General features: G+C 40.5%; 1 protein-coding gene and 1 long non-coding RNA gene across 20 annotated transcripts in view; one reads left to right on the top strand and one right to left on the bottom strand.

The window, feature by feature from the left end:
* Positions 1 to 21,602, top strand: part of mapk8ip3 (mitogen-activated protein kinase 8 interacting protein 3) — a 198,221-nt gene that overhangs the window by 70,764 nt on the left and 105,855 nt on the right. For 14 of the 19 annotated variants that reach the window (XM_073060425.1, XM_073060422.1, XM_073060423.1 and 11 more), the window contains 4 exons: positions 7,486 to 7,497; positions 9,496 to 9,513; positions 19,432 to 19,489; positions 20,434 to 20,586. In XM_073060425.1, coding sequence (XP_072916526.1) covers positions 7,486 to 7,497; positions 9,496 to 9,513; positions 19,432 to 19,489; positions 20,434 to 20,586 — 241 coding nt within the window. The remainder of the gene's footprint in view (positions 1 to 7,485; positions 7,498 to 9,495; positions 9,514 to 19,431; positions 19,490 to 20,433; positions 20,587 to 21,602) is intronic. The other 5 variants (XM_073060424.1, XM_073060414.1, XM_073060413.1 and 2 more) reach the window with 2 other exon arrangements.
* LOC140735403 (uncharacterized) overlaps positions 1 to 21,602 on the bottom strand; it is a 60,370-nt gene that overhangs the window by 13,514 nt on the left and 25,254 nt on the right. Inside the window, exon 2 of the long non-coding RNA XR_012100746.1 lies at positions 18,037 to 18,131. This is a non-coding gene — a long non-coding RNA (uncharacterized lncRNA). The remainder of the gene's footprint in view (positions 1 to 18,036; positions 18,132 to 21,602) is intronic.

The following is a 21,602-nucleotide window of genomic DNA, read 5'->3' as shown; positions in this document are numbered from 1 at the left end:
TGAGTAGGTGTGTCGAGAAATTGCTCACATCTGAAAGAATAATAGGGTTGTATTATTAGGAGATTTTAATTTCTCCATATTGACTGGACCCACTCAGAGTGTTAAGGGCCTGGAAAGGGTGGAATTTGGGATATGTATCCAGGAAACTGAGGGCTAATTGGGATGCTGCAAAAATAGATATCCTCTTGGGGAATGATGTAGTAGGGAGATGTTTGTCAGGGAGCACTTTAGCTCTAGTGACCATAACTCTATTAGTGTTAAGATAGTAATGGACAGGGATAGGACAGGCCCACAGGCTAGGGTGCTAAACCGAGTAGGGCCAATTCTGGAGGAACTAGATAGGATCTAGTAGAGGCTAATTGGGTGAGCCTGTTTGAAGGGGAAGGAACAAATGGCAAGTGGGAGGCTTTTAAGAATGTGATATTAAGTGTTTCGAAGCAGCATGTTCCTGTTAGGGTGAAGAGTAAACCTGGCCAGTTTAGGGAACATTGGATGATCGAGGATATTCCGGTTCTGGTCAAGAAAAAGAAAGCATATACATTGGGTTTAGGAAGTTGGGAACTTCCTATATTAAGGTCTATAAATCCCCAGGGCCTGACTGAATGCTTCCTTGGTCTTTGTGGGAGGATAGAGAAGAAATTGCAGAGGCTCTTGCAAAGGTATTTGCTTCATTGTTAGCTGTTGGTGAAGTTTCTGGAGACTGGCAGATGGCCAATGTTGTTCCATTGCTTAAAAAGAATAGCAAGGACAAGCTGGGGATTACAGGCCAGTCAGGCTAATATCAATAGTGGGGAAGTACTGGATCAAAACCTGAGGGACAAGATCTACCAGTATTTGGATAGACCACATCTGATTAGGAGGAGTCAGTTTGGTTTTGTGAAATTGGGAATTCTTGCTTGATGAATCTTGTAGAAGTAACCATAAAATAGATGAAGGTAGAGCCATGAATGTCAAGGCCTTTGCAAGGTCAGAAACAGAATAGGAAGTCAAGTTGAAATAAGTAGCCACTGGGAGATGTTGCAGACAGAGCAAAGGTAATTGATGTGCATTTTGGAGATGCCTTTTGGAAAGTCAACCCAGCATGGAATTTGTATTATGAATGGTAGGGCAGTAGCTGGTGTAATGGGACAGAGAAATGTGGGAGTGCACGTGCGTAGTTTACAGGTAGACATGGTGATGAAAATGCATTTAACACACTGGCTTTACTATCGGGCACTGAGCAAAGGCGTTGGAACAACATTGCAGTTGTACAAGTCATTGTCGAGGCTGCACTTGGAGTACGATGTACAGTTTTGGTCACCCTGTTTAAGATGTAGTTAAACTGGAAAGAGTGTAGAAAAGATTTACAAGGATGTTGCCAGGATTGGAGGGCCTGAGTCAAAGGGAAAGGTTGACCAGGGTAAGTCTTTATGCACTGGAATGTAGAATAAGGGCTGACCCTGTAGAAATAATTAGAGTTTTGAGAGGCATAGATTAAGTTGGATGGTAATAGTCTTTTCCCAGTGTAGGTGAGACCGAAACTTGAGGGCTTGGACTTAGCATCAGAGGAAAAAGATTTAAAAAGGATTTGAGAGGCACCCTTTTCATGCAGAGGGTGGTGAAAGTACAAAATGAGTCAGAAGGTGGGGTTGAGGTGGGGATAGTGGTATAATATAGTGGATGGGCAGGACTTAGAAGGATATGGGCCAACTCAGGAAATTGGGACTAGCTGAGTGGGCAACATGGTTGGCATGGACCCATTGAGTCTAAGCACCTGTATTTGGCTGTATTGTTCTATGACTTCTGAGACATGTCACTGATTCCAAACCTGTTTTCCCATGCAGGATATCCTCGGAGAGCTCCCAGATTTACTAAATATCCCACTGTTGCATTATTTTATCTGTAAACCAGTGACTGATGTTATGTTGCATGCTGGCTGTGAATGGTACTGCTGACTTTTAACTTTAGATCTGCTTGCACATCCAGTCAAATCTTACCAACGGCAATGTGCCCCTGACAGAGATCATTATCATTGAGACAGACTTCTACCACAAAGGCACAGAAAATGCTCAATACCTTGGTGGTCAGTTGGTGTCAAGACAATTTATGACATTTTGGGAATGTATTCTACACAAGTTGAGTCTGGGCCTCAGAAGCTTGTGTTTTTTTTTAATTTGTTTCAGCTGACGTATATCTCCCAACACCTTCTATTTCACATTTGCATTTTTTCCCCTCCTTTTTTTTTAACATTTAAAATGAACATCTGTGTCCAATACCCTCTAACTGCAGTTTATTGTCTAGAAAATGGGCTGCACGCTTTTACAGTGTGGTTAGCACACCCCATGAAATCTTAATTCAACACAAAAAATAGTGAGAATAATTCACAAAATAATTGTGAAAACCAAAGCAAATGTATCCTTTTAAAATTTATTTACATGAATTACATTTTTAATGTGATATCAAAGCATATTCTATTCACTTTGCCCAGAGTGTTGTATGCTTGGCTCACAACCGCAATGGCATTTGTGCTCTGATCAGTTGTAAATGAATAAAAATATCACCTGGGTAGTTTAGGATGACCTAGACATCCCATTTGGTTAGAGAGTAGGGCTGATAAGTAGTACAATGATGTTAGGGAGCATAATTGATCTGGGAATGTGTTGGGGTTTCAATTGATCAGGAATAATTCTGAGGTGATGTTGTAACAGGGATGAGTTGGGAGCCACAATTCAACCTGTACCTTGACTAGCAGTTTTTAAAATAATAAAGGTGAGAAGAAAGTGTGTGATTTATTAAAAACAGAACCTGTGTCCTGCCAGTGTGTCTTTAAAGCATACAACATCTTTCAGCATGACATACTACTTGCTGAGCTGTTCATAAATCTTGCCCTTTTGATTTAATTTTCAGAACTTTTGCAAATGAAGTGTCTTGTAAACATTGTCATTGCCTATATACAATGCAGTAGGGAAGTTATATTAACATTAGGGTGAATTATGCCAAGAAGTGCCCTGTCTAAATTTCCATTGGGGGGCGGGGGTAGTAAATTCACTAGGAAATGTGCACAAATACTGTGAAGCAAGTCCACAAACTCCATGTTGTGTGCTACTGATTCTGAAAAGAATAGGCATAAATGGATTTTCTCAACTCCAGCTCCTCAGTTAGCATCCTCAAACCCACTGACTGCTCTTGTTTGCCAAGATTTATCAGAATGAAGGGTATTGTTTTGAAGATACAAAACATACTCTGAGTGACACTGTATACTCCCGTTTTGTTAACAAATGCTTCATCGGCTACACCTCCATGGGATCTGGGCATTTTATTATCTCATTTTGAAGTGATTAATGATGAGGAACAACAAGGAAATACATTCTACAAGAACACAAGAAAACAGCAACAGGAATAGTTCACTTGGTCCAAATTAGCTGAAGTTTCATGGAAGTAGTTAAGGTATTAAAACAAAAGACAAGCTATACTGTTTAACTGTGAAATATATTACACATTTTGATGCAAGACACAAGTTAGAGCACTACCAATATTCCTACAGTACTATAAAACTATTAGTTCCTAAAAATTATCGATGGTGGAATTCATCCAGTTTGCGCTACCATTTTATTTTCTGATGGACTGTAAATGAGTTGGGCCAGCTGGTGGTGTAGTGGAATCAGCACTGGACTTCAAGGCAGATGGTCCAGAGTTCAAATCCAGCTGGGTCCCTACCTGGGCAGCAGCAGTATTTGCGCAGAAGGAAGGCCTGGCACTCTACTTCCGTATCTTGACATGGAAACCCTATGGACAACTACACTATCCATGGGGTTGCCATGAATCGACAACGACTCGATGGCACTCAACAACAACTGAACAAAATCAATGCAGACACATAATGGACTGCTTTGATATTATGTTTTCGACGATTGTATCCTCCAACTTTTCATTGTAACGTTCAAGACGATTGTCGATACCTTTTAAATTCATTGTACTTCCTAACATGTAGAAATAGTGAAATCGCTTCATTTTCACTCCTAGCTGTTTCTGGCATCTCCAAGCATGAATGCTTGAAACTGCAGTGAGCAAAACAGTTCGGAATTGTCTTGCTGCTTATTTCCTGCCAACTATCAGTGACAAGAATCACTGCGTTTTGAACACAAATACACATAACTGACTCCATTTTAAAATTGTTCATTCTAAGCATGGTATAGTGTCTAATGGCCACGCAAGTGCACACAACTAACACTAGTCAGAAACTGCTTGGCAACATACATGTCCCAATTAAGCGACATAGGGTCCCAAATAAACAAAAGGAATCCTAGATATTTTCTTGATTAGTTTTGTTTTAAAGAATTTTCCAAAATAAGCAGCTGCCCTAATTAACAAGCCCAAATAACTGGAATCCACTGTACTAATGAGTACAGCTCCACTGCCGTGTGGCTATACTCACTCATGGAGGAGTCTTCGGGAGTAAGCCCTGAGGATGAACCCAGAACTTATATCCTAAGGTATCCCTACATTAGTTTAGGGCTGACTGGCAAATCCTGTGGCAAACTATATCGGTTTCTTTAGTTCGTTTGGGTTCATCAGCTGCGCAGAGAGAAGGAGTCTGCTGCATGGGCACAGCTAGCTCTCCGTAATCATACTTACTTGACTTGCCTTCTGGCTTGTGTGCTACATAGACAGCCGAGATGCAACATCCATGGATGATCCTTGACCAGTGGAAGGCCTCAATTGAAGCAAAGTATCTAAGACTGGCAAACAGGTTTGCGGTTCTCAATTGCTAAATGGTGAAATGTTCAAAACAGAAACTGGAATGAAACTACAGCCGGATTAATGCATGCTTTCCGTATGCTGCTTCTAAGTTGCCACAACCGTCATGTAGTACAGAAAGATTTTTGGTGTGAATCTGGAGGAGTTTTGGAAGCTTGAACCTATTGACTGGAGTAGAGTGTGAAATTGAAAGCATGGAGTTGACCCCTGGTCCTCTAATTCTGACCACTCAAAAGAAGATCACAATGTACATTTTTTTGTAACTTGAGGTCACCTTTCCTCGCTCCACATGCAAAAGTTCTGCAGCATTGTTTGCAGAACGTAATTTTGATACTGGGCTGATCACTCACACTACACCTGTTTTGCAGGCCATTTGCTGTTCACATCATGCCCGTCAGGAAATGAAAGTCAATGAAACTGCAGATGTTCAAAGTTCAAAGTAAATTCATTATCAAAGTACGTGTATGTCACCATACCCAACCCTGAGGTTCATTCTCTTCCAGCCATATTCAATCTATAGAATAATAACCATAATGGAATCAGTGAAAGACTGTGCCAACTTGGGTGTTCAACCAGCGTGCAGAAGACAGCAAACTGTGCAAATACAAAAAGGAAGTAATAATAATAACTAAGCAGCAAATAATTTAAGATGACGAGTCCTTGAAAGTGAGTCCATTGGATGTGGGAACATTTCAATGTGAAGTTAACCCCTTTGGTTCAAGAGCCTGATGGTTGAGGAGTAGTAACTGTTCCTGAACCTGTTGAAATCTGAAATAAAAATTCTGGAAGTACCCAACAAATTGGGCAGCATTTATGGAAGGAGAAATCATTTAAAGTCAAAATCCCATTGTCTGTTTCTCCTTCCAGAAATGCTGCCTAACCTGCTGAATGCTTCCAGCATTTTCTGTTTTTATTCGTATCAATTAACAATTTGGTCTGGGTACTTCCTGACACATTCACCTTAGTTCTAGTTTCATTTCTCTGCTATTACCTTGCCATGAATGTATGTCGTTGATTTTAACTACATGGCTGAAAACAGATTAGATACTCACACCATATAGCTTTTGTAATTAACACTCATTGAAACAAAGAGCACGTATGTCTTGAAGGTACTTGAATTATAGAGGCCTGCTTTGGACATTTTTTTTAATGTTTAAAAAAATTCCTCAAATTTTTATTTAAAATGATCTGTGCAAAGAGTGGTCCTTCTGTGAATGAGTAACTGCAGCTCAGATCCCCCGATCCTTGGGCTCAGACTGCTGCATGTTGGAATTGCTCACAATCAAGAGGCGCCATTGTGCAAACTCCATGCTGGGGAAGTGAGGTGGTTTCCCCAGGAGATCCATGCTGCATTACTCTTCTCCCTCCTTCCCCCAGTCCTCCTGGAAAGATCTCATTATCCATAAGGCCAGGAGACATAGAAGTAGAGTTGTACCATTTGGCACATTGAGTATGCTCTTCTGTTTGATCAGAGCTGAATTATTTTCCTTCTCGACCCCATTCTACAACCTTTGACACCTTACTAATCAAGAACCTATTAACCTCTGTTTTAAATATACCCGCTAGCCAAGGAAATTCCTCTAATCTCTCTTCTAATGGGACACCCTTCCATTCAGAGGCTGTGCCCTCTGGTCCTAGACTCTCCTACTATTGGAAATACCTCCTGTAAAATTGCTGAATGACTTCACATGGGTCAATAGTTCATCATGGGGCAACTATCCATTTAATAATCACCTATGAAACACACAAGTTGTTTAATGTTTTTATTTCTTAAAACAATACTCTCACAGTTTCACACTTTTTCTATTTTCCTTTTTGACTGAATTTAACATTACGCAACATGCATTTAGTGCACCACAAGCTCTTATTTCCCAATTTTTAAAAAAAGACTGTATTTTGGATCATTTACGCATTGCCATGTAGTTTTCCGATCCACAAGGTGGCTGGAGTGTTTGTCTGGAGCCAGATATCAAAGCATGTAACCTGTTTTAATTTATGGAGGATGCTGTGCTGAATGGTTATGGCTGCAGTTCTTTGACAGGGAAAGTAACGATTGGCACGAACACCGAAACATTCCTCACCATTGGAAGAAATGTGCTAAACAATTGCTGGCATATATTAACTATGCACTGGGGTTTTTAGTAAGTATTTAGGCCATTAACACGAATGGTTCTATTGGGATACTCATGAATGTGGTGAATTGCCATCTAATTTTGTGTAATCTGCAATAAAGCTAAAAGCAAACGCTGCATTCAGAATTGTTGCCAGTTAGACTGTGAGATGTTTTATTATTTGTGTATTACATTCTCTCAGGTAAATTTTGAAATAATGAATTGGATATGTTTTCAAAAAACAAAATGTTCATATAATGTTCATACTCTTCCCTTACTCTAATGGAAATCTTCTGGCTTTCACCCTGCATCGCTAACGTTTTTTTTTCCAGGTGAGTTTAAAAGTGGCTCAGCTGTAGCCTGTATTTCCTAGCTCTGACCAAATTGTCATTGTTGATGGTAAGATGTGAAGCAAGTGAGATTTCTTTTGCAGCAGGTTGGTGTTTGGCATGGCAGGACACATGCTCACTACTGTTTAGCCTTTAGCATTCCATTTTTACTGTCACTAAAATGCCTGGAGGGTCATTGATTTTTTTTCTGTAATTTTCTTTTTCCAAACATTAATTATTGATCTTTTTGTTTTGCTTTCTTTTTTTGTCTCCTGGTCTGTGCCTGCTTGTGCTGGACATCTCCATAGGAGAGTTTTCAGGTGTGTATCTCCCCTCTAATCGGTGTGTTCATGTTGGTGCTGTACACATTGTGATACTCCCCTACCCCTATTTAAACACTCTAGCTTTTTGGCCTGTGCTTATGTCCAGTTTGCTGAGCCTGGCCTCAAACTGCAGTTAACATCTTCTGCTTTCCCCCCAAAAACTGGCAACGTAGCAACATTGCTTTTTTTCTCAGCTAAGATTCCCCCAAAGATGCATAACTGCATGATGCTCTCCATTAAACAGTTTCTGATTTAAAACTGAACTCTAATTAAATCGTATAAAATAAACATGATTTCCTCTCTTTTTGGTTTAGCACTTGGGCTTTAGACTTCAACTTTATAGGGAAGATGTTCAAACTCCAGTGTCATCTAGTGATCAAATTTGGTTATTTCTGTAGCTGGCTAGCATCAAATCCTAATTGAAGATGCTAATTTTTTTAAATCAAATCTGAAGAATTTAATACTTTTTCATCTATTGAATAAATAATAGTCTTATCAGTGATGATGTCCCTGGAATTGAGCTCAATCCAAGTATGCAGAACAAATCACAATAATGAACTATGGGTTGAGAGAGTCAGTGGATTCACAGTTTGTAGGAAAATTGGGGATATAATACTGATTAACATACTAAATAATGTGCAAGGCACAGATTAGTGATTTACTGTATTAAATAGCTTTTTGATTCACTTTCTTGACTGTTGAAGTAGATTTTGGGAATAGATAGGTTGACTTAGCTTATTTAATATTAATTCTGAAAATGTTTTTTTTAAAGAAGGAAAACATTCAGTTTTGCAGCTTGGATTGTGGTTGTTGAATTGCCTGCATGTCCAACCAGTAACCTCTCCCTGGCACGCTCCCACCATTTTGATAATTGCAGAAGATCAAATCAGAACTTGAAACAGTAACACTAAGATTTATTTTAGCTTAAGGTGTAATTGAAGTCATAAGCCTGGAGGATAAAGTGATACATTAATTCCACAGATCTTTTGTATATCCACTGAATACGGCAGCCTCAGTGTAGATAGAACCATGTTGTAGCTAATCAAACTCATTTGTAACTTGTACATTAATAGATAAAGGAAATATGTGCCAATTAGAAACCCATTGCATTCTAGGAGGATGCTGCTTCTGTTTAAGGACCCTGTCTGGTGTTGCTGCCCAGTATAGTGCCTGCATTAAATTTACTCAAAATTTCTTCAAACCTTGCTCTTCAAGTCAAACATACAAAGGCTGGACAAGATTCCTGCTACACTTCAGGCAAATTTATGGCAGTGGAGTGGAGAAGCTCTCACCAAATTCTTATCTAATATTCAGTCATTGCATGTCTGACACAAAGTGATCGCCTGCAGCCCTGGGTGCTCTTTGTAGTTTTCTATTGGGACTGGCTTCAGCTTGCTCTCCTTGTGTTATTTTTTGGGACTCTCTGGCTGTAAAATGGACTTGCCAAAAGCATGAAACAGCTATCCAGTTTGCACTTGGCCTGAATATTAAGGGAAAGAAAGCTGGCTGCTGTTTCATGTGGGTCATGTGCAAAACAGTGCCAGCTTTTCTCTTCCTTCACATTCAGGCGAAGTAAAGAAGGCAAAGATACAAAGAGCTCATTCCACACAACAAAAAAAGATCGGCTTTTCCTATATTTTATCCAAGATAAAGTTGGGTGAACACACTCTGAAAATGCTGGAGGAACTCAGCAGGTCAGGGGGCATCTATGGAAATGAATAAACAGTCGAAATTTTGGGCCGAGACCCTTCTTCTGGACCTTGGGTAAAGTTGCATTAGTCCTACAGTGCACTTTGTGACCTAAGAAATGAAGACGGCAACGACGTTGTGGAAGTAGAGCATGTCCATTTTGCCTCACTAATTGAATCACAGTACAGCAGTTAAGTTTATCAGCAGCCAGATCAGTATGAAGGCAAGAAACAATGAACTGGTGCATAACTGCTTCTTTCTCTCTTTTTGCTCCCTCCCCCTCGCCTTATTGGACTGCCCTCTTAGTGCGTGATGATTTCTTTGGTAAGATTCCTCCCACATTTTTCCTTCTTCCTTCATACATTTTCATCCCCTTTTTTGCAGTAAAATTCAGTCTTTTCCTTTGCTTTGTTGCATAGCGTGAGGCTGGGAAAATGGTGCTGCTTGTCTTTGACTATCTAGCCTTCTGGTTTGGTTGTGTCTTTGTGTTCTGGCTTCTAATGTATCACTGCTGTTGGCTGGTTGGCCCTTTTGTTCTCAATGTACTCTGGTTCTAACATTTTCAGTTGAATTTCTGGCAGATTAAGGACAAACACTGCAGACTGTAGTGGATATTTCAAAACTGAACCCATTGAATTATCTATAAAGTAGAAACAGGGATGTCATTGGTTTGACAGGAGATATCTAAATTGTAAAACCTAATGCTTGTGATGCCGTAATAACCACTTAGGATAATGGTTCTGATAGTGAGATGAGAAATAGAATACTTGCTAGGTATTGATCAACTGAAGTCTAATAGTGCATTACCGAGCCCCACTAAATTATGATCTAAAGCCATCGTGGTATCAAAATCGGCTGTGGATCTGAACACTCGTAAATGTTATGAGATCACTATACTTATTTTAGTCAAAATGATCAAATGAAAGAAATGGCATACAGTTGGGAACACCGTAATCTTTTATTTTTGCTAACATTTATCGGGGAAATACACTGTAGGTGGATTTTTACCAATAGTGAAAATGGTTGAAAAATCTCCAATGATACTAGCAATGCAGATGTGATTTCAGGGGCTTTCCTCTTAAGAAGACTCATTTAACGGATTATTTAAATCACTATTGGTGGCTTGGATTATAGGAGGTGAAACCTGCCCAGGACAACATTTTCTGTCTTTGATTTGAATGTTATAGCATGAGAGTTAGGGAAAAATGTATTTAAAAGATAATTCTGAACTAAATAATTCAAACATATTTAAATGGCAAATTGACCATTGATTAATACTAGCCTATATATTTTTAAGTTTCATAATTTTTGATTTTGTATACAAAGAATAAATATTTTGAATAGCTTACTGTATAATTGTGACTGGGAGTGAAACAGTGTTAGAGTTGCATATTTGGGGTCTCGGGTCACACTTTAGTCAGTGGGTAAATATTTTCTTGATATCTAATTTGATTTGATATCTATTGAGCAATGTTAAAGCTCATTCATATTTCAAATATATACCATATTTGATTTTAAAGAGGCAGGCTACAATGTGCCAATGGCAAAATTTAGCCATATGGTGCTATGAGTGAGGAATGAACTCTTGACAGTTGCATCTCTCCTGGTACCCAGCAAGCAGCTGATCTACAGAAAACTGCATATACCAGAAATGTCCCAATGTCATTCTGGAACCTTTACTGATTTAGTTGAACTTTTTGGGTCATGAAGGTTTCTTTGGTTGGGGTTCAACATTAATGGGAAAACTTTTCAAAAGTATATTCCATCAATTTGGATATTTACTGATTATATGACAAGTGGGTTTCATAATGATCCTCATATATGCCGTAAATATTCTTTTAAAGTTTGATTTAATTTAACTCAGTGCTCTTTCGAACGTGATAGTTCCATTTAAAGTTTAGAGCTTTTATGATTTTTGTTTGCATACAGTGAGTTGGGGAACTCCAGGTCTGGTTAATAGAAGATTTCCCATAGTTTATATTCATTACTGGTATTTGCATGCTTGGATCAGCCACAGTGGCCAGATTCAAACTAAAGCTGTCATGCACACTTTTTGTCTGCCCTCGGAAGGCTCCTTTCTGCCTGTGTGAGGATGGTTTTCCAACTCTTAATTATTTCTGCCACATCTTTTTAGATTTTGAACTTAGTGAATTTATGTTGTCCAAACAAATTTCAGGTGGAACTGGAAAATAGATCAAGGATAAATCAAACCCAAGCCCCAGAGCTGGAGATGCATAATCTGCAATGCTGGAATTCCAGTACAGTCCAAAAACAGGAATTAGGCAAAATTATTCTGATCTAGTTGTTTAGCAACTCTGAATCGAGTTCCTGCAAAGACTCCAATACCAAAAGAGGTTTGAAGTTAACAGTACAGAAGTGATGAATATTTGTTGGCAATTCTTTTGATTGCTACTAATATACAGTATTTACTTTAAATTTCTTCATGCCACTATTACCTTTCACATATTTAAAGTTAAGACTATCTATTGGCGTACTGTTGCAATAGATTTCAGAGCTCCAGTTTATTCCTCTGCGCTAGGGCATCTTACTTAGGGCAGAGATTTTCAGAATTTTATTGGCGCTGCCATGCCCTGTTCCCATGAAATGAACACATTTAACAGGAATGTGTGTTGTCATGATTGAAGCTGCTATTTTCCTGGGCAGATCCATTCTACCAGTTCTCAAAATAAAGAGGGCAGTGACAGGCAGAAATTTCAGCAGTGATTTACAATGAATTAGTTAGATCCTTCTCAGCAAGATGTATTTTTTGATATCTGGGGACAGTCTGTATGTAGAATAAGGTAGCAATACTGCAAATCCCGGTCACAAGCGAGAGAAAATCTACAGATGATGGAAATCCAAGCAACACACACAGAATGCTGGAGGAACTCAGTAGGCCAAGCATCATCTGTGGAAAAGAGCAAATAGTCAACATTTCAGGCCAAAGCTCTTCATCAGGACTCCTGAAGAAGGGCCTCGGCCTGAAATGTCAACTGTTTACTCTTTTCCATTGATGCTGCCGGGCCTGCTGAGTTCCTCCAGCATTTTGTGTTTATTACTGCAAATTCTAGTGGCTGAAGCAAATACAGAGGACATCAGATCGTAAGAAATAGGAGCAGGAGTAGGCCCTCTGGCCTGTCAATATGTTCATGGCTGATCTGACCATGGACTCATCTTCACCTACCTGCCTTTTCCCCATAACCCAAAGGTTAGTGTTCCGGACGATGCCCTGGGGCATTTAATGTCTGCAGGTGACAAAGCTCATTAAAGAACAGTGCAGGCACCTGGCTAATACCTAATGAGTGTGCGACACACTGTTTTCCCTTTGCAGTGGTGTAATATCACCATTGTTGTTAGAGAAGAATCGTTTTTATATATCGGAGATCCCAATGCAAGGATAGAGCATCTTCAAGAACTGAGAAGGGAATATACTGGCATCTGATATTGCTGCTGGTTCTTTTTAACTTCTCCCTTATGATTAGTTCCATTCAAAGTAAATTTACTGTCAAAGTACATTAAATGTCACCAAAGAACCCTGGGATTCATCTTATTGTGAACATGCACCGTAAATCCAAGAATGCAATAGAAAGACCACACCCAACAGGATGGACAAACAACTAATGTGCAAAGGACAGCAAGCTGTGCAAATACCAAATAAATAGACAAATAAGCAATAAATATTGAGAACATGAAATGAAGAGTCCTTGAAATTGAGTCCATAAAGTTGTGGGAACAGTTCGGTGATGAGGAGAGTGGAGTTATGCCCTTTGGGATGGTTGAGGGCTAATAACTGTTCCTGACCCTGCTGGTGTAGGTTCTGACGCTCCTGTACCACCTTCCTGAGGACAGCAGTGAGAAGAGAACATGGATGGTGGCGGTCCTTGATGATGGAGGTTGTTTTCCTGTGACAGCATTCCATGTGGGTGTGCTCAGTGGTGGAGAGGGCTTTACCTGTGATAGACTGGACCATATCCACTATATTTTGTAGGATTTACTGTTCAAGGGCATTGATGTTTCCACAACAGGCTGTGATGCAACCAATCAATATACTCTCCACCACACATTGATAGGGCTTTGTCAAAGTTTTAGATGTCATGTCAAATCTTTGTAAACTTCAGGAAGTTGAGGCGCTACTGTGCTTTCTTTGTAATGGCATTAACATGCTAGACCCAGGACAGATCATTTGAAATGAGGAATTCAAAGTTTCTGACCCTCTCCTCCACTGATCCTCCGATGAGGATTGGTTCATCGACCTCTGGTTTCTTCCTCCTGAAATCAATAATCAGCTCCTTGGTCTTGTTGACGTTGAGTGAGAGGTTGTGGCACCACTCAGCCAGATTTTCAAACCTCCTCCTATATGCTGATCCATCATCTCCTTTGATACAGCCAATGACAGTGGTGTTGTCAGCGAACTTCAGTACGGCATTAGAGCTGTGCTTCGCCAAAGAGTCATAAGTGTAAAGCGAGTAGAGCAAGGGGCTGATCATACAGCCTTGTGTACCTGTGCTGATAGAGTTTGTGGAGGAGATGTTGTTGCCAATCTGAACTGATGGGTCTGTAAGTGAGAAATTCAAGGTTCCAATTGCATCAGGAGGAATTGAGGCCAAGGTCTTGAAGCTTATTTTTGAGGGGATGATGGTATTGAATGCTGAGCCATGGTCAACAAAGAGCATCCTGATGTATGCAGCTTTGCTCTCCAGATGTTTCAGGGTAGAGTGAAGGGCCAGTGAGATGGCATCAGCTGTGGACTTGTAGTGCTATTAGTCAAATTGGAGTGGATCCAAGTCATTTCTCAGGCAGGAGGTGTTTCATCACCTGCCTCTCAAAACACTTCTTCACAGTGGATGCAAGTGCTACTGGACAAAAGTCATTGAGGCAGGTTAAAGTGCTGTTCTTGGGCACCGGTATAATTGAAGCCAGCTTGAAGCAGATGGATACCTCAGCCTGCTGAAGTGAGAGTTTAAAGATAATTGGTAAACATATAAACCATTTGATCAGTACAGGTCTTTAGTACTTGGCCATGTACTCCAGCTGATTTGAACGCTTTCCATGGGTTCACCCTCCTGAAGGATGCTCTCATATCGGCCTCAAAGACTGAAACCACAGAGTCATCAGGGGCTGTGGAAGTTCGTGAAGCTTGTTCCATGTTCTGATGGTCGAAGTGAGCAGAGAAGGCATTGAGCTCATCTGGCAGTGAAGCCTTGTTGTCACCTAAGTTGCTTGGTTTTACTTTGTAAGTGATAGCACTTGAGCGCCGTCTTAGCTGATCAGCATCCTTCAATGATTCCGATTTGGTCCAGAATTGCCACTTTGCTCGTGGGATAGCTTTCAGGAGATGGTACCTGGATCTCTTGTATCACACTTGGTCTCCAGACCTGACTGCCACTGATCTGGCCCTCAGCGGATTGTGGATCTCACAGTTCATCCAGGGCTTCTGGTTGGGGAAGTCTGAATGATTTGTGGGGGCACTCCAGACCACGACCGGTTTTCATAAAGTCTGTGACAACTATGGTGTATTCGCTCAGATCCTCTGAGTCCTTGAATATGGTCCAGTCCACCGACTCGGCGCAGTCCTGTAGCCACTCCTTGGCCTCCTGCGACCAGCTCTTTGTTATCCTTATCTCTGGAGCCTTGCCCTTTCGGCTCTGCCTGTATGCAGCTAGGAGGAGGCAAGCCAGTTGATCAGATTTCCCTAAATATGGTCTAGGGATGGAACAGTAGGTGTACCTAATCACAGTACAGCAGCGGTCGAGTGTGTTGGGACCCCTGGTGCTGCAGGTTCCATGCTGATGATAATTGGGCAGAGGATTCTTCAAACAAGCCTGAATGAAGCTCCGACAATGATTTGAAAGGCGTCGGGGTAGACTGTTTCTTGTTTGCTGATGGCAGAATTCAGTACTTCGAATGCCTGTTTAACATTCAGGAGCCTAACGCCTGTTTGGTTGACTAAAGCACTAATCTGCTGTGTTTACCTTAACATTTGAAACATGTAGGAGTAAGACTCCCTTAAACTCCTCATTCGTATTGAATAAATCAACAAATTGCACAATTCATCAACAACGACATCAGCAGGAAGAATAGCATTTCTCATTTTGGAAAGAGAATTTGATCAGGAGATCGATTCTTTCAGGGAAATGCTCATCAGGAGCAATGCTGGTTAAGCAGAGTCTGATATTGTACATTGGCCAGGAATTTGCAGTCAGCAGATAACCACCCACGCTTGCTGCTGAACTATAAAAAAGACTGCACTCACTAGTTTTTTTCCCCACTGCCTCCTTTAGAAGTTGATTATATGGTCAGCTCCAAACTCAGCAGGAAGCCCTGTGCAGGGACAGGGTTTACACTCGTGGATTCTGTTACCTGGGCACAATGGTGGGAGGGGCTGACAAGGTGCAGAACATACACAGCCCATGACAGTGCTAAAAATCCTTTGATACTTCACTAAGCCACATTCCTCTGACATTCTGTGGTGAACTACATATACCTGTCTGGACACGCCCCCCTCCCCCCCCCCCCCGCTGACTGCTCCTGTGGCTCCTCCCACTGACCGTGGCTCCTCCCACAGACCCCGGTATAAAGGCGATTGGGGCCTGAGCCCTGCCTCTCAGTCTCCAGGATGTAGCATGGTGGTCAATTGCTGCTTGTTCTTTCTTCCAGTCAATAAAAGCCGATATCTCGCCTCACGTCTCAGAGAGTTATTGATGGTGCATCACGTTCAGAAATGTCCCAAAACCCGAGATAAAACAAATCACTCCATTGAAGTATTTTGGACCCATGAACACTTTCTCACTCGATCTCACAAAGCACTAGATCCTTTACCACTTTTTCACTATTCTGCTCCCTCTTTGCACTACTTACTTGAGTCTCACATTTCTTATTGCAACTTGAAGTCATTTTTTAATGTGTTACACTGTACTGCCACAATACAACAAACTTCATGACACACTGTAAGTCAGTGATAATCAAACCTGATTCTGAAGATTATTAAAGTATTTAAAAATCACTCCAAACACTTGTATTTTAACTATACAATTAAGTGCAATCTATATATATATATATATATGTATGTGTGTGTGTATATGTATGTATATATATATATATATATATATATATATATATATATTAGCAGTTGTGCCCAGTTCTTTCAATTGTTTTCCTTTGGGTGGATTTCTGAATGCAGGGCAGTCACAGCAGTTGTACAGCCTGGTGCTTGCTGAGCACCATGGGTGCAGCATAATGCTGCTATCTCACAGCTCCAGGGATCCAGGCTCGATCCTGACCTCTGCCCCCCCTCCCCCCAACCAGGTGCTTTCATCCCACATTCAAAAGATATGCCGCTGGCTGCCAGGTTGCCTGGCTACTGAAAATTGCCCCTAGGGTGTTGGTGGGAGTTAGAAGAGTTGGGGGTGGGAGGAGGCTGATGAGAATGTGAGGAGAATTTTATTTTTCAATGTGATGATGGTATGATTTTAAGTGGCTGGTTGATGGTTGGCATTGGCCAGTGTGTAGATGGGCCTTTTATTTATTTAGAAATGCAGTGCGGAATAGGCCCCTCCGGCCCTTTGAGCCACACCATCCAGCAACCCCCGACAGCCCTGATTTAACCCTAAACTAATCACAGGACAGCTCGTAATGCCCAGTTAACCTACCCGGTACATCTCCGGAGTGTGCGAGGAAGCTGGAAGACCCTGGGGAAAACCCACGGGACTCCTTACAGTGGATGCCGGGATTGAACTCTGCCCTGAGCTGTAATAGCATCACATTAACTGCCACTTTACCAATGCGCCCTTCACGATTTTCCCATATTGTATCACTCTATGACTCGTTGGGGTGCAGTTGGGAAAATCAGTGAGCCAGCTGTCAGCAAATACGTGCCTTCTGTGTTTGTGTGCAGAAACAATGAACATGCTGGCACTTGTGCTGAGAAATCTCCCCTCCAAATCCAGCCCACTGTTTTAAATCCTTTCTATGGGCCTAGGCTTTTTATATTCTTAATGGGAAATCTCTCTTCTATCTGTATTGGACCTTTTGATATGCTGGAAATTCAACAAGTTACAGAGTATAGGGCGAAATATTTTGCTCTCTGAAGGAATGCCAATTCTATTAACACCAATAAAAGATGGACTGAGCAGAATTATAATGAGAGCTGGTGAGGTCATGGAGAAAGGTTAGGAATTATTAACAATTCTGTTAAATGAAGGATATCTTCTTGTTTCCTGCTCAGAAATGGAGGACATTAAATCAGCATGAATGGGCCACTGGGGAAAACATATTTGTATTGTGTATTTTTCTTTCTTTCCTCAAGATTTTTTTTCTGTTATTGTGTTTGTTAGAATAGACTGAGCTGGAGTTGCAGCAGAGTATCAGCTGGATTGTTTTTAGTTCTTATAAGGCGAAGTGATGGGATCTGTGTGAAGAACCATTCACTAAATACACACTCTCTTAAAACAGTATGACAAAGTGGGGAAAACACAAGAATTTTTGTGGCTGCTGGCAAACATAGGACTCGGGCAACAAGGACTGTAGCACAAAATAGAAATGGATATAATGAAATAAAGACTGATTCAGCTTTTGATCTTGTCTCCTCCTCATCATCACATTTACTCTCATTATATGACCTGGCATTGCCTCTATATCATTGCTCCCAGACCAGTAAAATTGTTCGGGGAGTTTCAAAATTGCATGCAGGCTCTCCTGCTCCAACAGTGCGCTTGCTGGCTGTGATCCACCTGCTACTCAGTGTAGGATTAGTAGAGTGAAAATTAGTTTGAATAAGGGGCAGAAAATGTGGCATATAAAATTTAAATGTGGTGACATTGAAAGTCTCTTCATTCTCACTTATCCTACCTCTGTAACTTTTAACCACAAGAGGTTCTGCAGATGCTGTAAATCCAGAGCAACGCGCACAAAATGCTGCAGGAACTCAGCAGGTCAGGCAGCATCTGTGGAAAAGATAAACAGTTAATGTTTCAAGCCACGACCCTTCATCAAGAGTCAATTCTATCTACTCTAAAACTTTTTAATTTCAGCCTAGGCTTTCAGTGAGGTTGAGAGTTAAAACTAGAAATACCTTAGGACATGAAGAAAGCCCAATGTGCTCTCAACTGCACCTTCTGTTAAAAGGTTTGATAGTTCCTGTTTAGGTGAATGAGCTCTGCTACCTGTATGTGCTGTCCCCTTCAGTGAGTCAGGTGTCTTTCCTGATTGACTAGGTTAATAAATTTAAGGACCTTGCCTGATTTTCCTTATAGTTCTCTGAAAGGGTATAGGATTTGTAGTCTTAGTTTGCAGCTAGAACTCGCCTGTCACTATTCCCTGAAATATTGCCCTCTGACTATTAATCTTAGAAACAAGGCCGTCAGCGACAAGAATTTCCTTCCTAAATCTCTGTATTTTTCCCTACTCTTCTTCAAATTTCAAAACCCAATGCCTCAACTAAAGTTTAGATTGCTATTTCTTTATTCATCACCCTTTTCCTGTTAACATTAGAGGCTCTGAATAAGAGCAAGTTCCCAATGTTGGTTAGTTAGCATCTGTTTCTCGTGTTTTCAGTGTGTGGGCCCACAGGGGTGGGGTTGCCACCTGATAATGTAGAGGAGGACTAGAATAATATTGTAGCAAAAGTGTCAACTATCAAAAGGATTAAAATAAATTAACAATAAGAGCCCATAATCGGGCAGTCATTGACTCCAAGTCAACGACTGTGAGCTCTGTGATTAGTTTCTGAATCATGAAAGACTGTAGTTGAAAGAAGGGTTGATTTTAGAAAGCTGAATATGAATCAAATTTGAAGAGTTTTTTTTAACCGTGCCATATGCAGTAAAATTAAAAGGCTGTCCATTTGTGGAACTTGAGGATGAAGAAGCTGGTTAAGAGACTGATAGGATCCATAGAATAATCAACCAAGAGGTTGATGGAACCACTAGGATGCATGTGCTTTCTGAGGTTCATCTGCGATCAGAGTCTACATGTTCCATTCATGCTCTTCACAGTAGCACTTGGTGAATGAATGTGTTTAAGGTGTGAGGGATTTCAGACATCATGTCTTCTGCTTCAGTGACAGTGAATGATTACTTACTAGACAGTCTGATGTCTGGAATGCCTGTCTTTATATGTGTATGTGTGTGTGTGTGTGTGTATATATTTATGTTTATAGATGTGTTTGTCTGTGTTCATGGTGTACATTAATAATTTGAGGAACCTACACTGATCCTGAATGGGAACAACTTGTGCCTCTTCCAGGAATGGGAAAGGAAGTTGAAAATCTCATCATGGAGAACACTCAGCTTTTGGAAACCAAGTAAGGAATGTAATTTACATTTAATTTTCTGCAAGTCCTGCAAGCTTTGTGCCAGAAAATATATAACATTAATTACTACGGGCTTGGGTAGTTCAGCTATCTTTTAATACAGACAGACTTATTTTGCATTGGAATTATATCAATGTAACACTACTGCATTAACTTTGCTTCTTTTAAATAACTGGGATAATTTAAATTTGGTTTCGCTGAAATAAATTGTCAGAGATTATGGACAGATGTACTCTTGTTTCTACATTTGCTCAAAGGATCCACTGAATGCACCAAACATAGAAAAGATATGTGTGTGTAATAAAGCATGTTACTTTGCCTTTATCCCCGAGTGTGAACCACCATTACCGTCCTAGTGTATTAAGATAAAAACCTGCATCATTTTCATTGTAATATATGAAAAGGTTCCAGCTTACATTGCATAGTTTTAAGAACAGTCAGAATGTTCAACGTAAATATAACGCAATTTTCTGATTTAAGTTACTTCTATTGTAAAATTATTACAAACTCGAGTGCTCGTTCTATCTGCTTAGTCATCGGTCGCCTAGTGATATAGGTGTGTTAAAAGAATTAGAGATAGTTTAGAGAGGACTACAACACAAAGTACTTCAGAAAATGCAGGTGCGAATGAGCATTTCTACTGTGCAGAGCCTGAACTGCCACGGAATTAAGAAGTGGCAGGACACAGTGAAGAGAAATGTCTTCTGGGTTTGGTCATGAGATACAGACAAGACATTGCTTACTGCTCGCTAAATTTTCAGAACACTTGCATGCTTTAATATTACCAGAGCTGTATTGCTAAATAATGTGCATTTTCACTCGCTCCTCACAAAATGATTATTTTCTGTTTGGTGACTACACCTGAATGAAGATACTGGTATTCAGGTCACCTCAGATGAATGTATTTTAATTCAGTGACTTTATCTGCTTTTAAGGAATGCCCTGAATATTGTGAAGGATGATCTGATTGCAAAGGTGGATGAGTTATCAAGTGAGCAGGAGGTGCTGAAAGGGGAGCTGGAGACTGTCAAACAAGCCAAAGCTAAGGTTGAGAACCGAATGAAGGAACTGGAGGAAGAACTGAAACGGTAAGATGGTGCATAAAGATCTATTGCATACCCTGTCCGTTGTAGCAGATAGACCTATTGTGCAAGATATATCTCTGCTTCATTGACAACACTTGAATGAACCAGCTGTTAAGGGAAGTCTTATTATTAAAGTGTGGATTAATAATGCACACATATGATGATGTGGCTAAAATGCTAATGTTGGTCGTGACGAAGGGTCTCGGTCCGAAACGTCGACAGTGCTTCTCCTTATAGATGCTGTCTGGCCTGCTGTGTTCCACCAGCATTTTGTGTGTGTTGTTGTTTGAATTTCCAGCATCTGCAGATTTCCTTGAAAATGCTAATGTTATTAGCTTCTAAGCAACCTCTGCTATTTTCATACACATCCTGCACTGGTATCTGTCTTACAAGTGAATGCTGAATGGAATTGCTTCTTCCCACTATCAGCAATCAAAATGGCCAGTCTTCAAAGGTTAAATATAATTGTACTGAAATATTTGTTGTTCTGATTAAGTTAGAATCATTGCTTAAAAATTATGTTTTAGCGTTTGCTTAGAAGGATAACATCCCAACTCATAGAGTGTGATTTAGAATGGTGCTTCAGTGTAAGTCTGCTGAAGGTGATAAGATGTTAAACTCCAGATGGACTCTCTTTTGTTTACACTGAAGCTCGCGACTCTAGTATTTGGCTAAGGACTTGGGAAGGCTTTCTGGTGGCAGCAGCATATTATCTGCTGGATGGGAGCTCCCTGCGTTGGGTGATTGGCCATATTGTTATTATAGAGCCAGCAGGCATGTTGTTCTTCAGCTGGAACACATATGCCTGAGGTGCTCTCTGTCAAGTTTTTAGTTAAAATTGCAATCAGATTCCTAGAACCACAATTTATATATAAAATGTAAATTGAAAACAGTAGTGGGCAGTAGTTAGGACAGATCAGAGTGGTGCTATCTACATTGTTGTAATTAATAAGTCAGTAAGGCCACAGAACTTATTGTGAGCTGGTCAACTCCCCACTAACATCAGGTGCAATAAGTTA

Source organism: Hemitrygon akajei, chromosome 11 (genome assembly GCF_048418815.1).
Source record: "Hemitrygon akajei chromosome 11, sHemAka1.3, whole genome shotgun sequence".
NCBI classification, from domain to species: domain Eukaryota; kingdom Metazoa; phylum Chordata; class Chondrichthyes; order Myliobatiformes; family Dasyatidae; genus Hemitrygon; species Hemitrygon akajei.
This window is presented reverse-complemented; position numbering and strand designations above follow the sequence as displayed.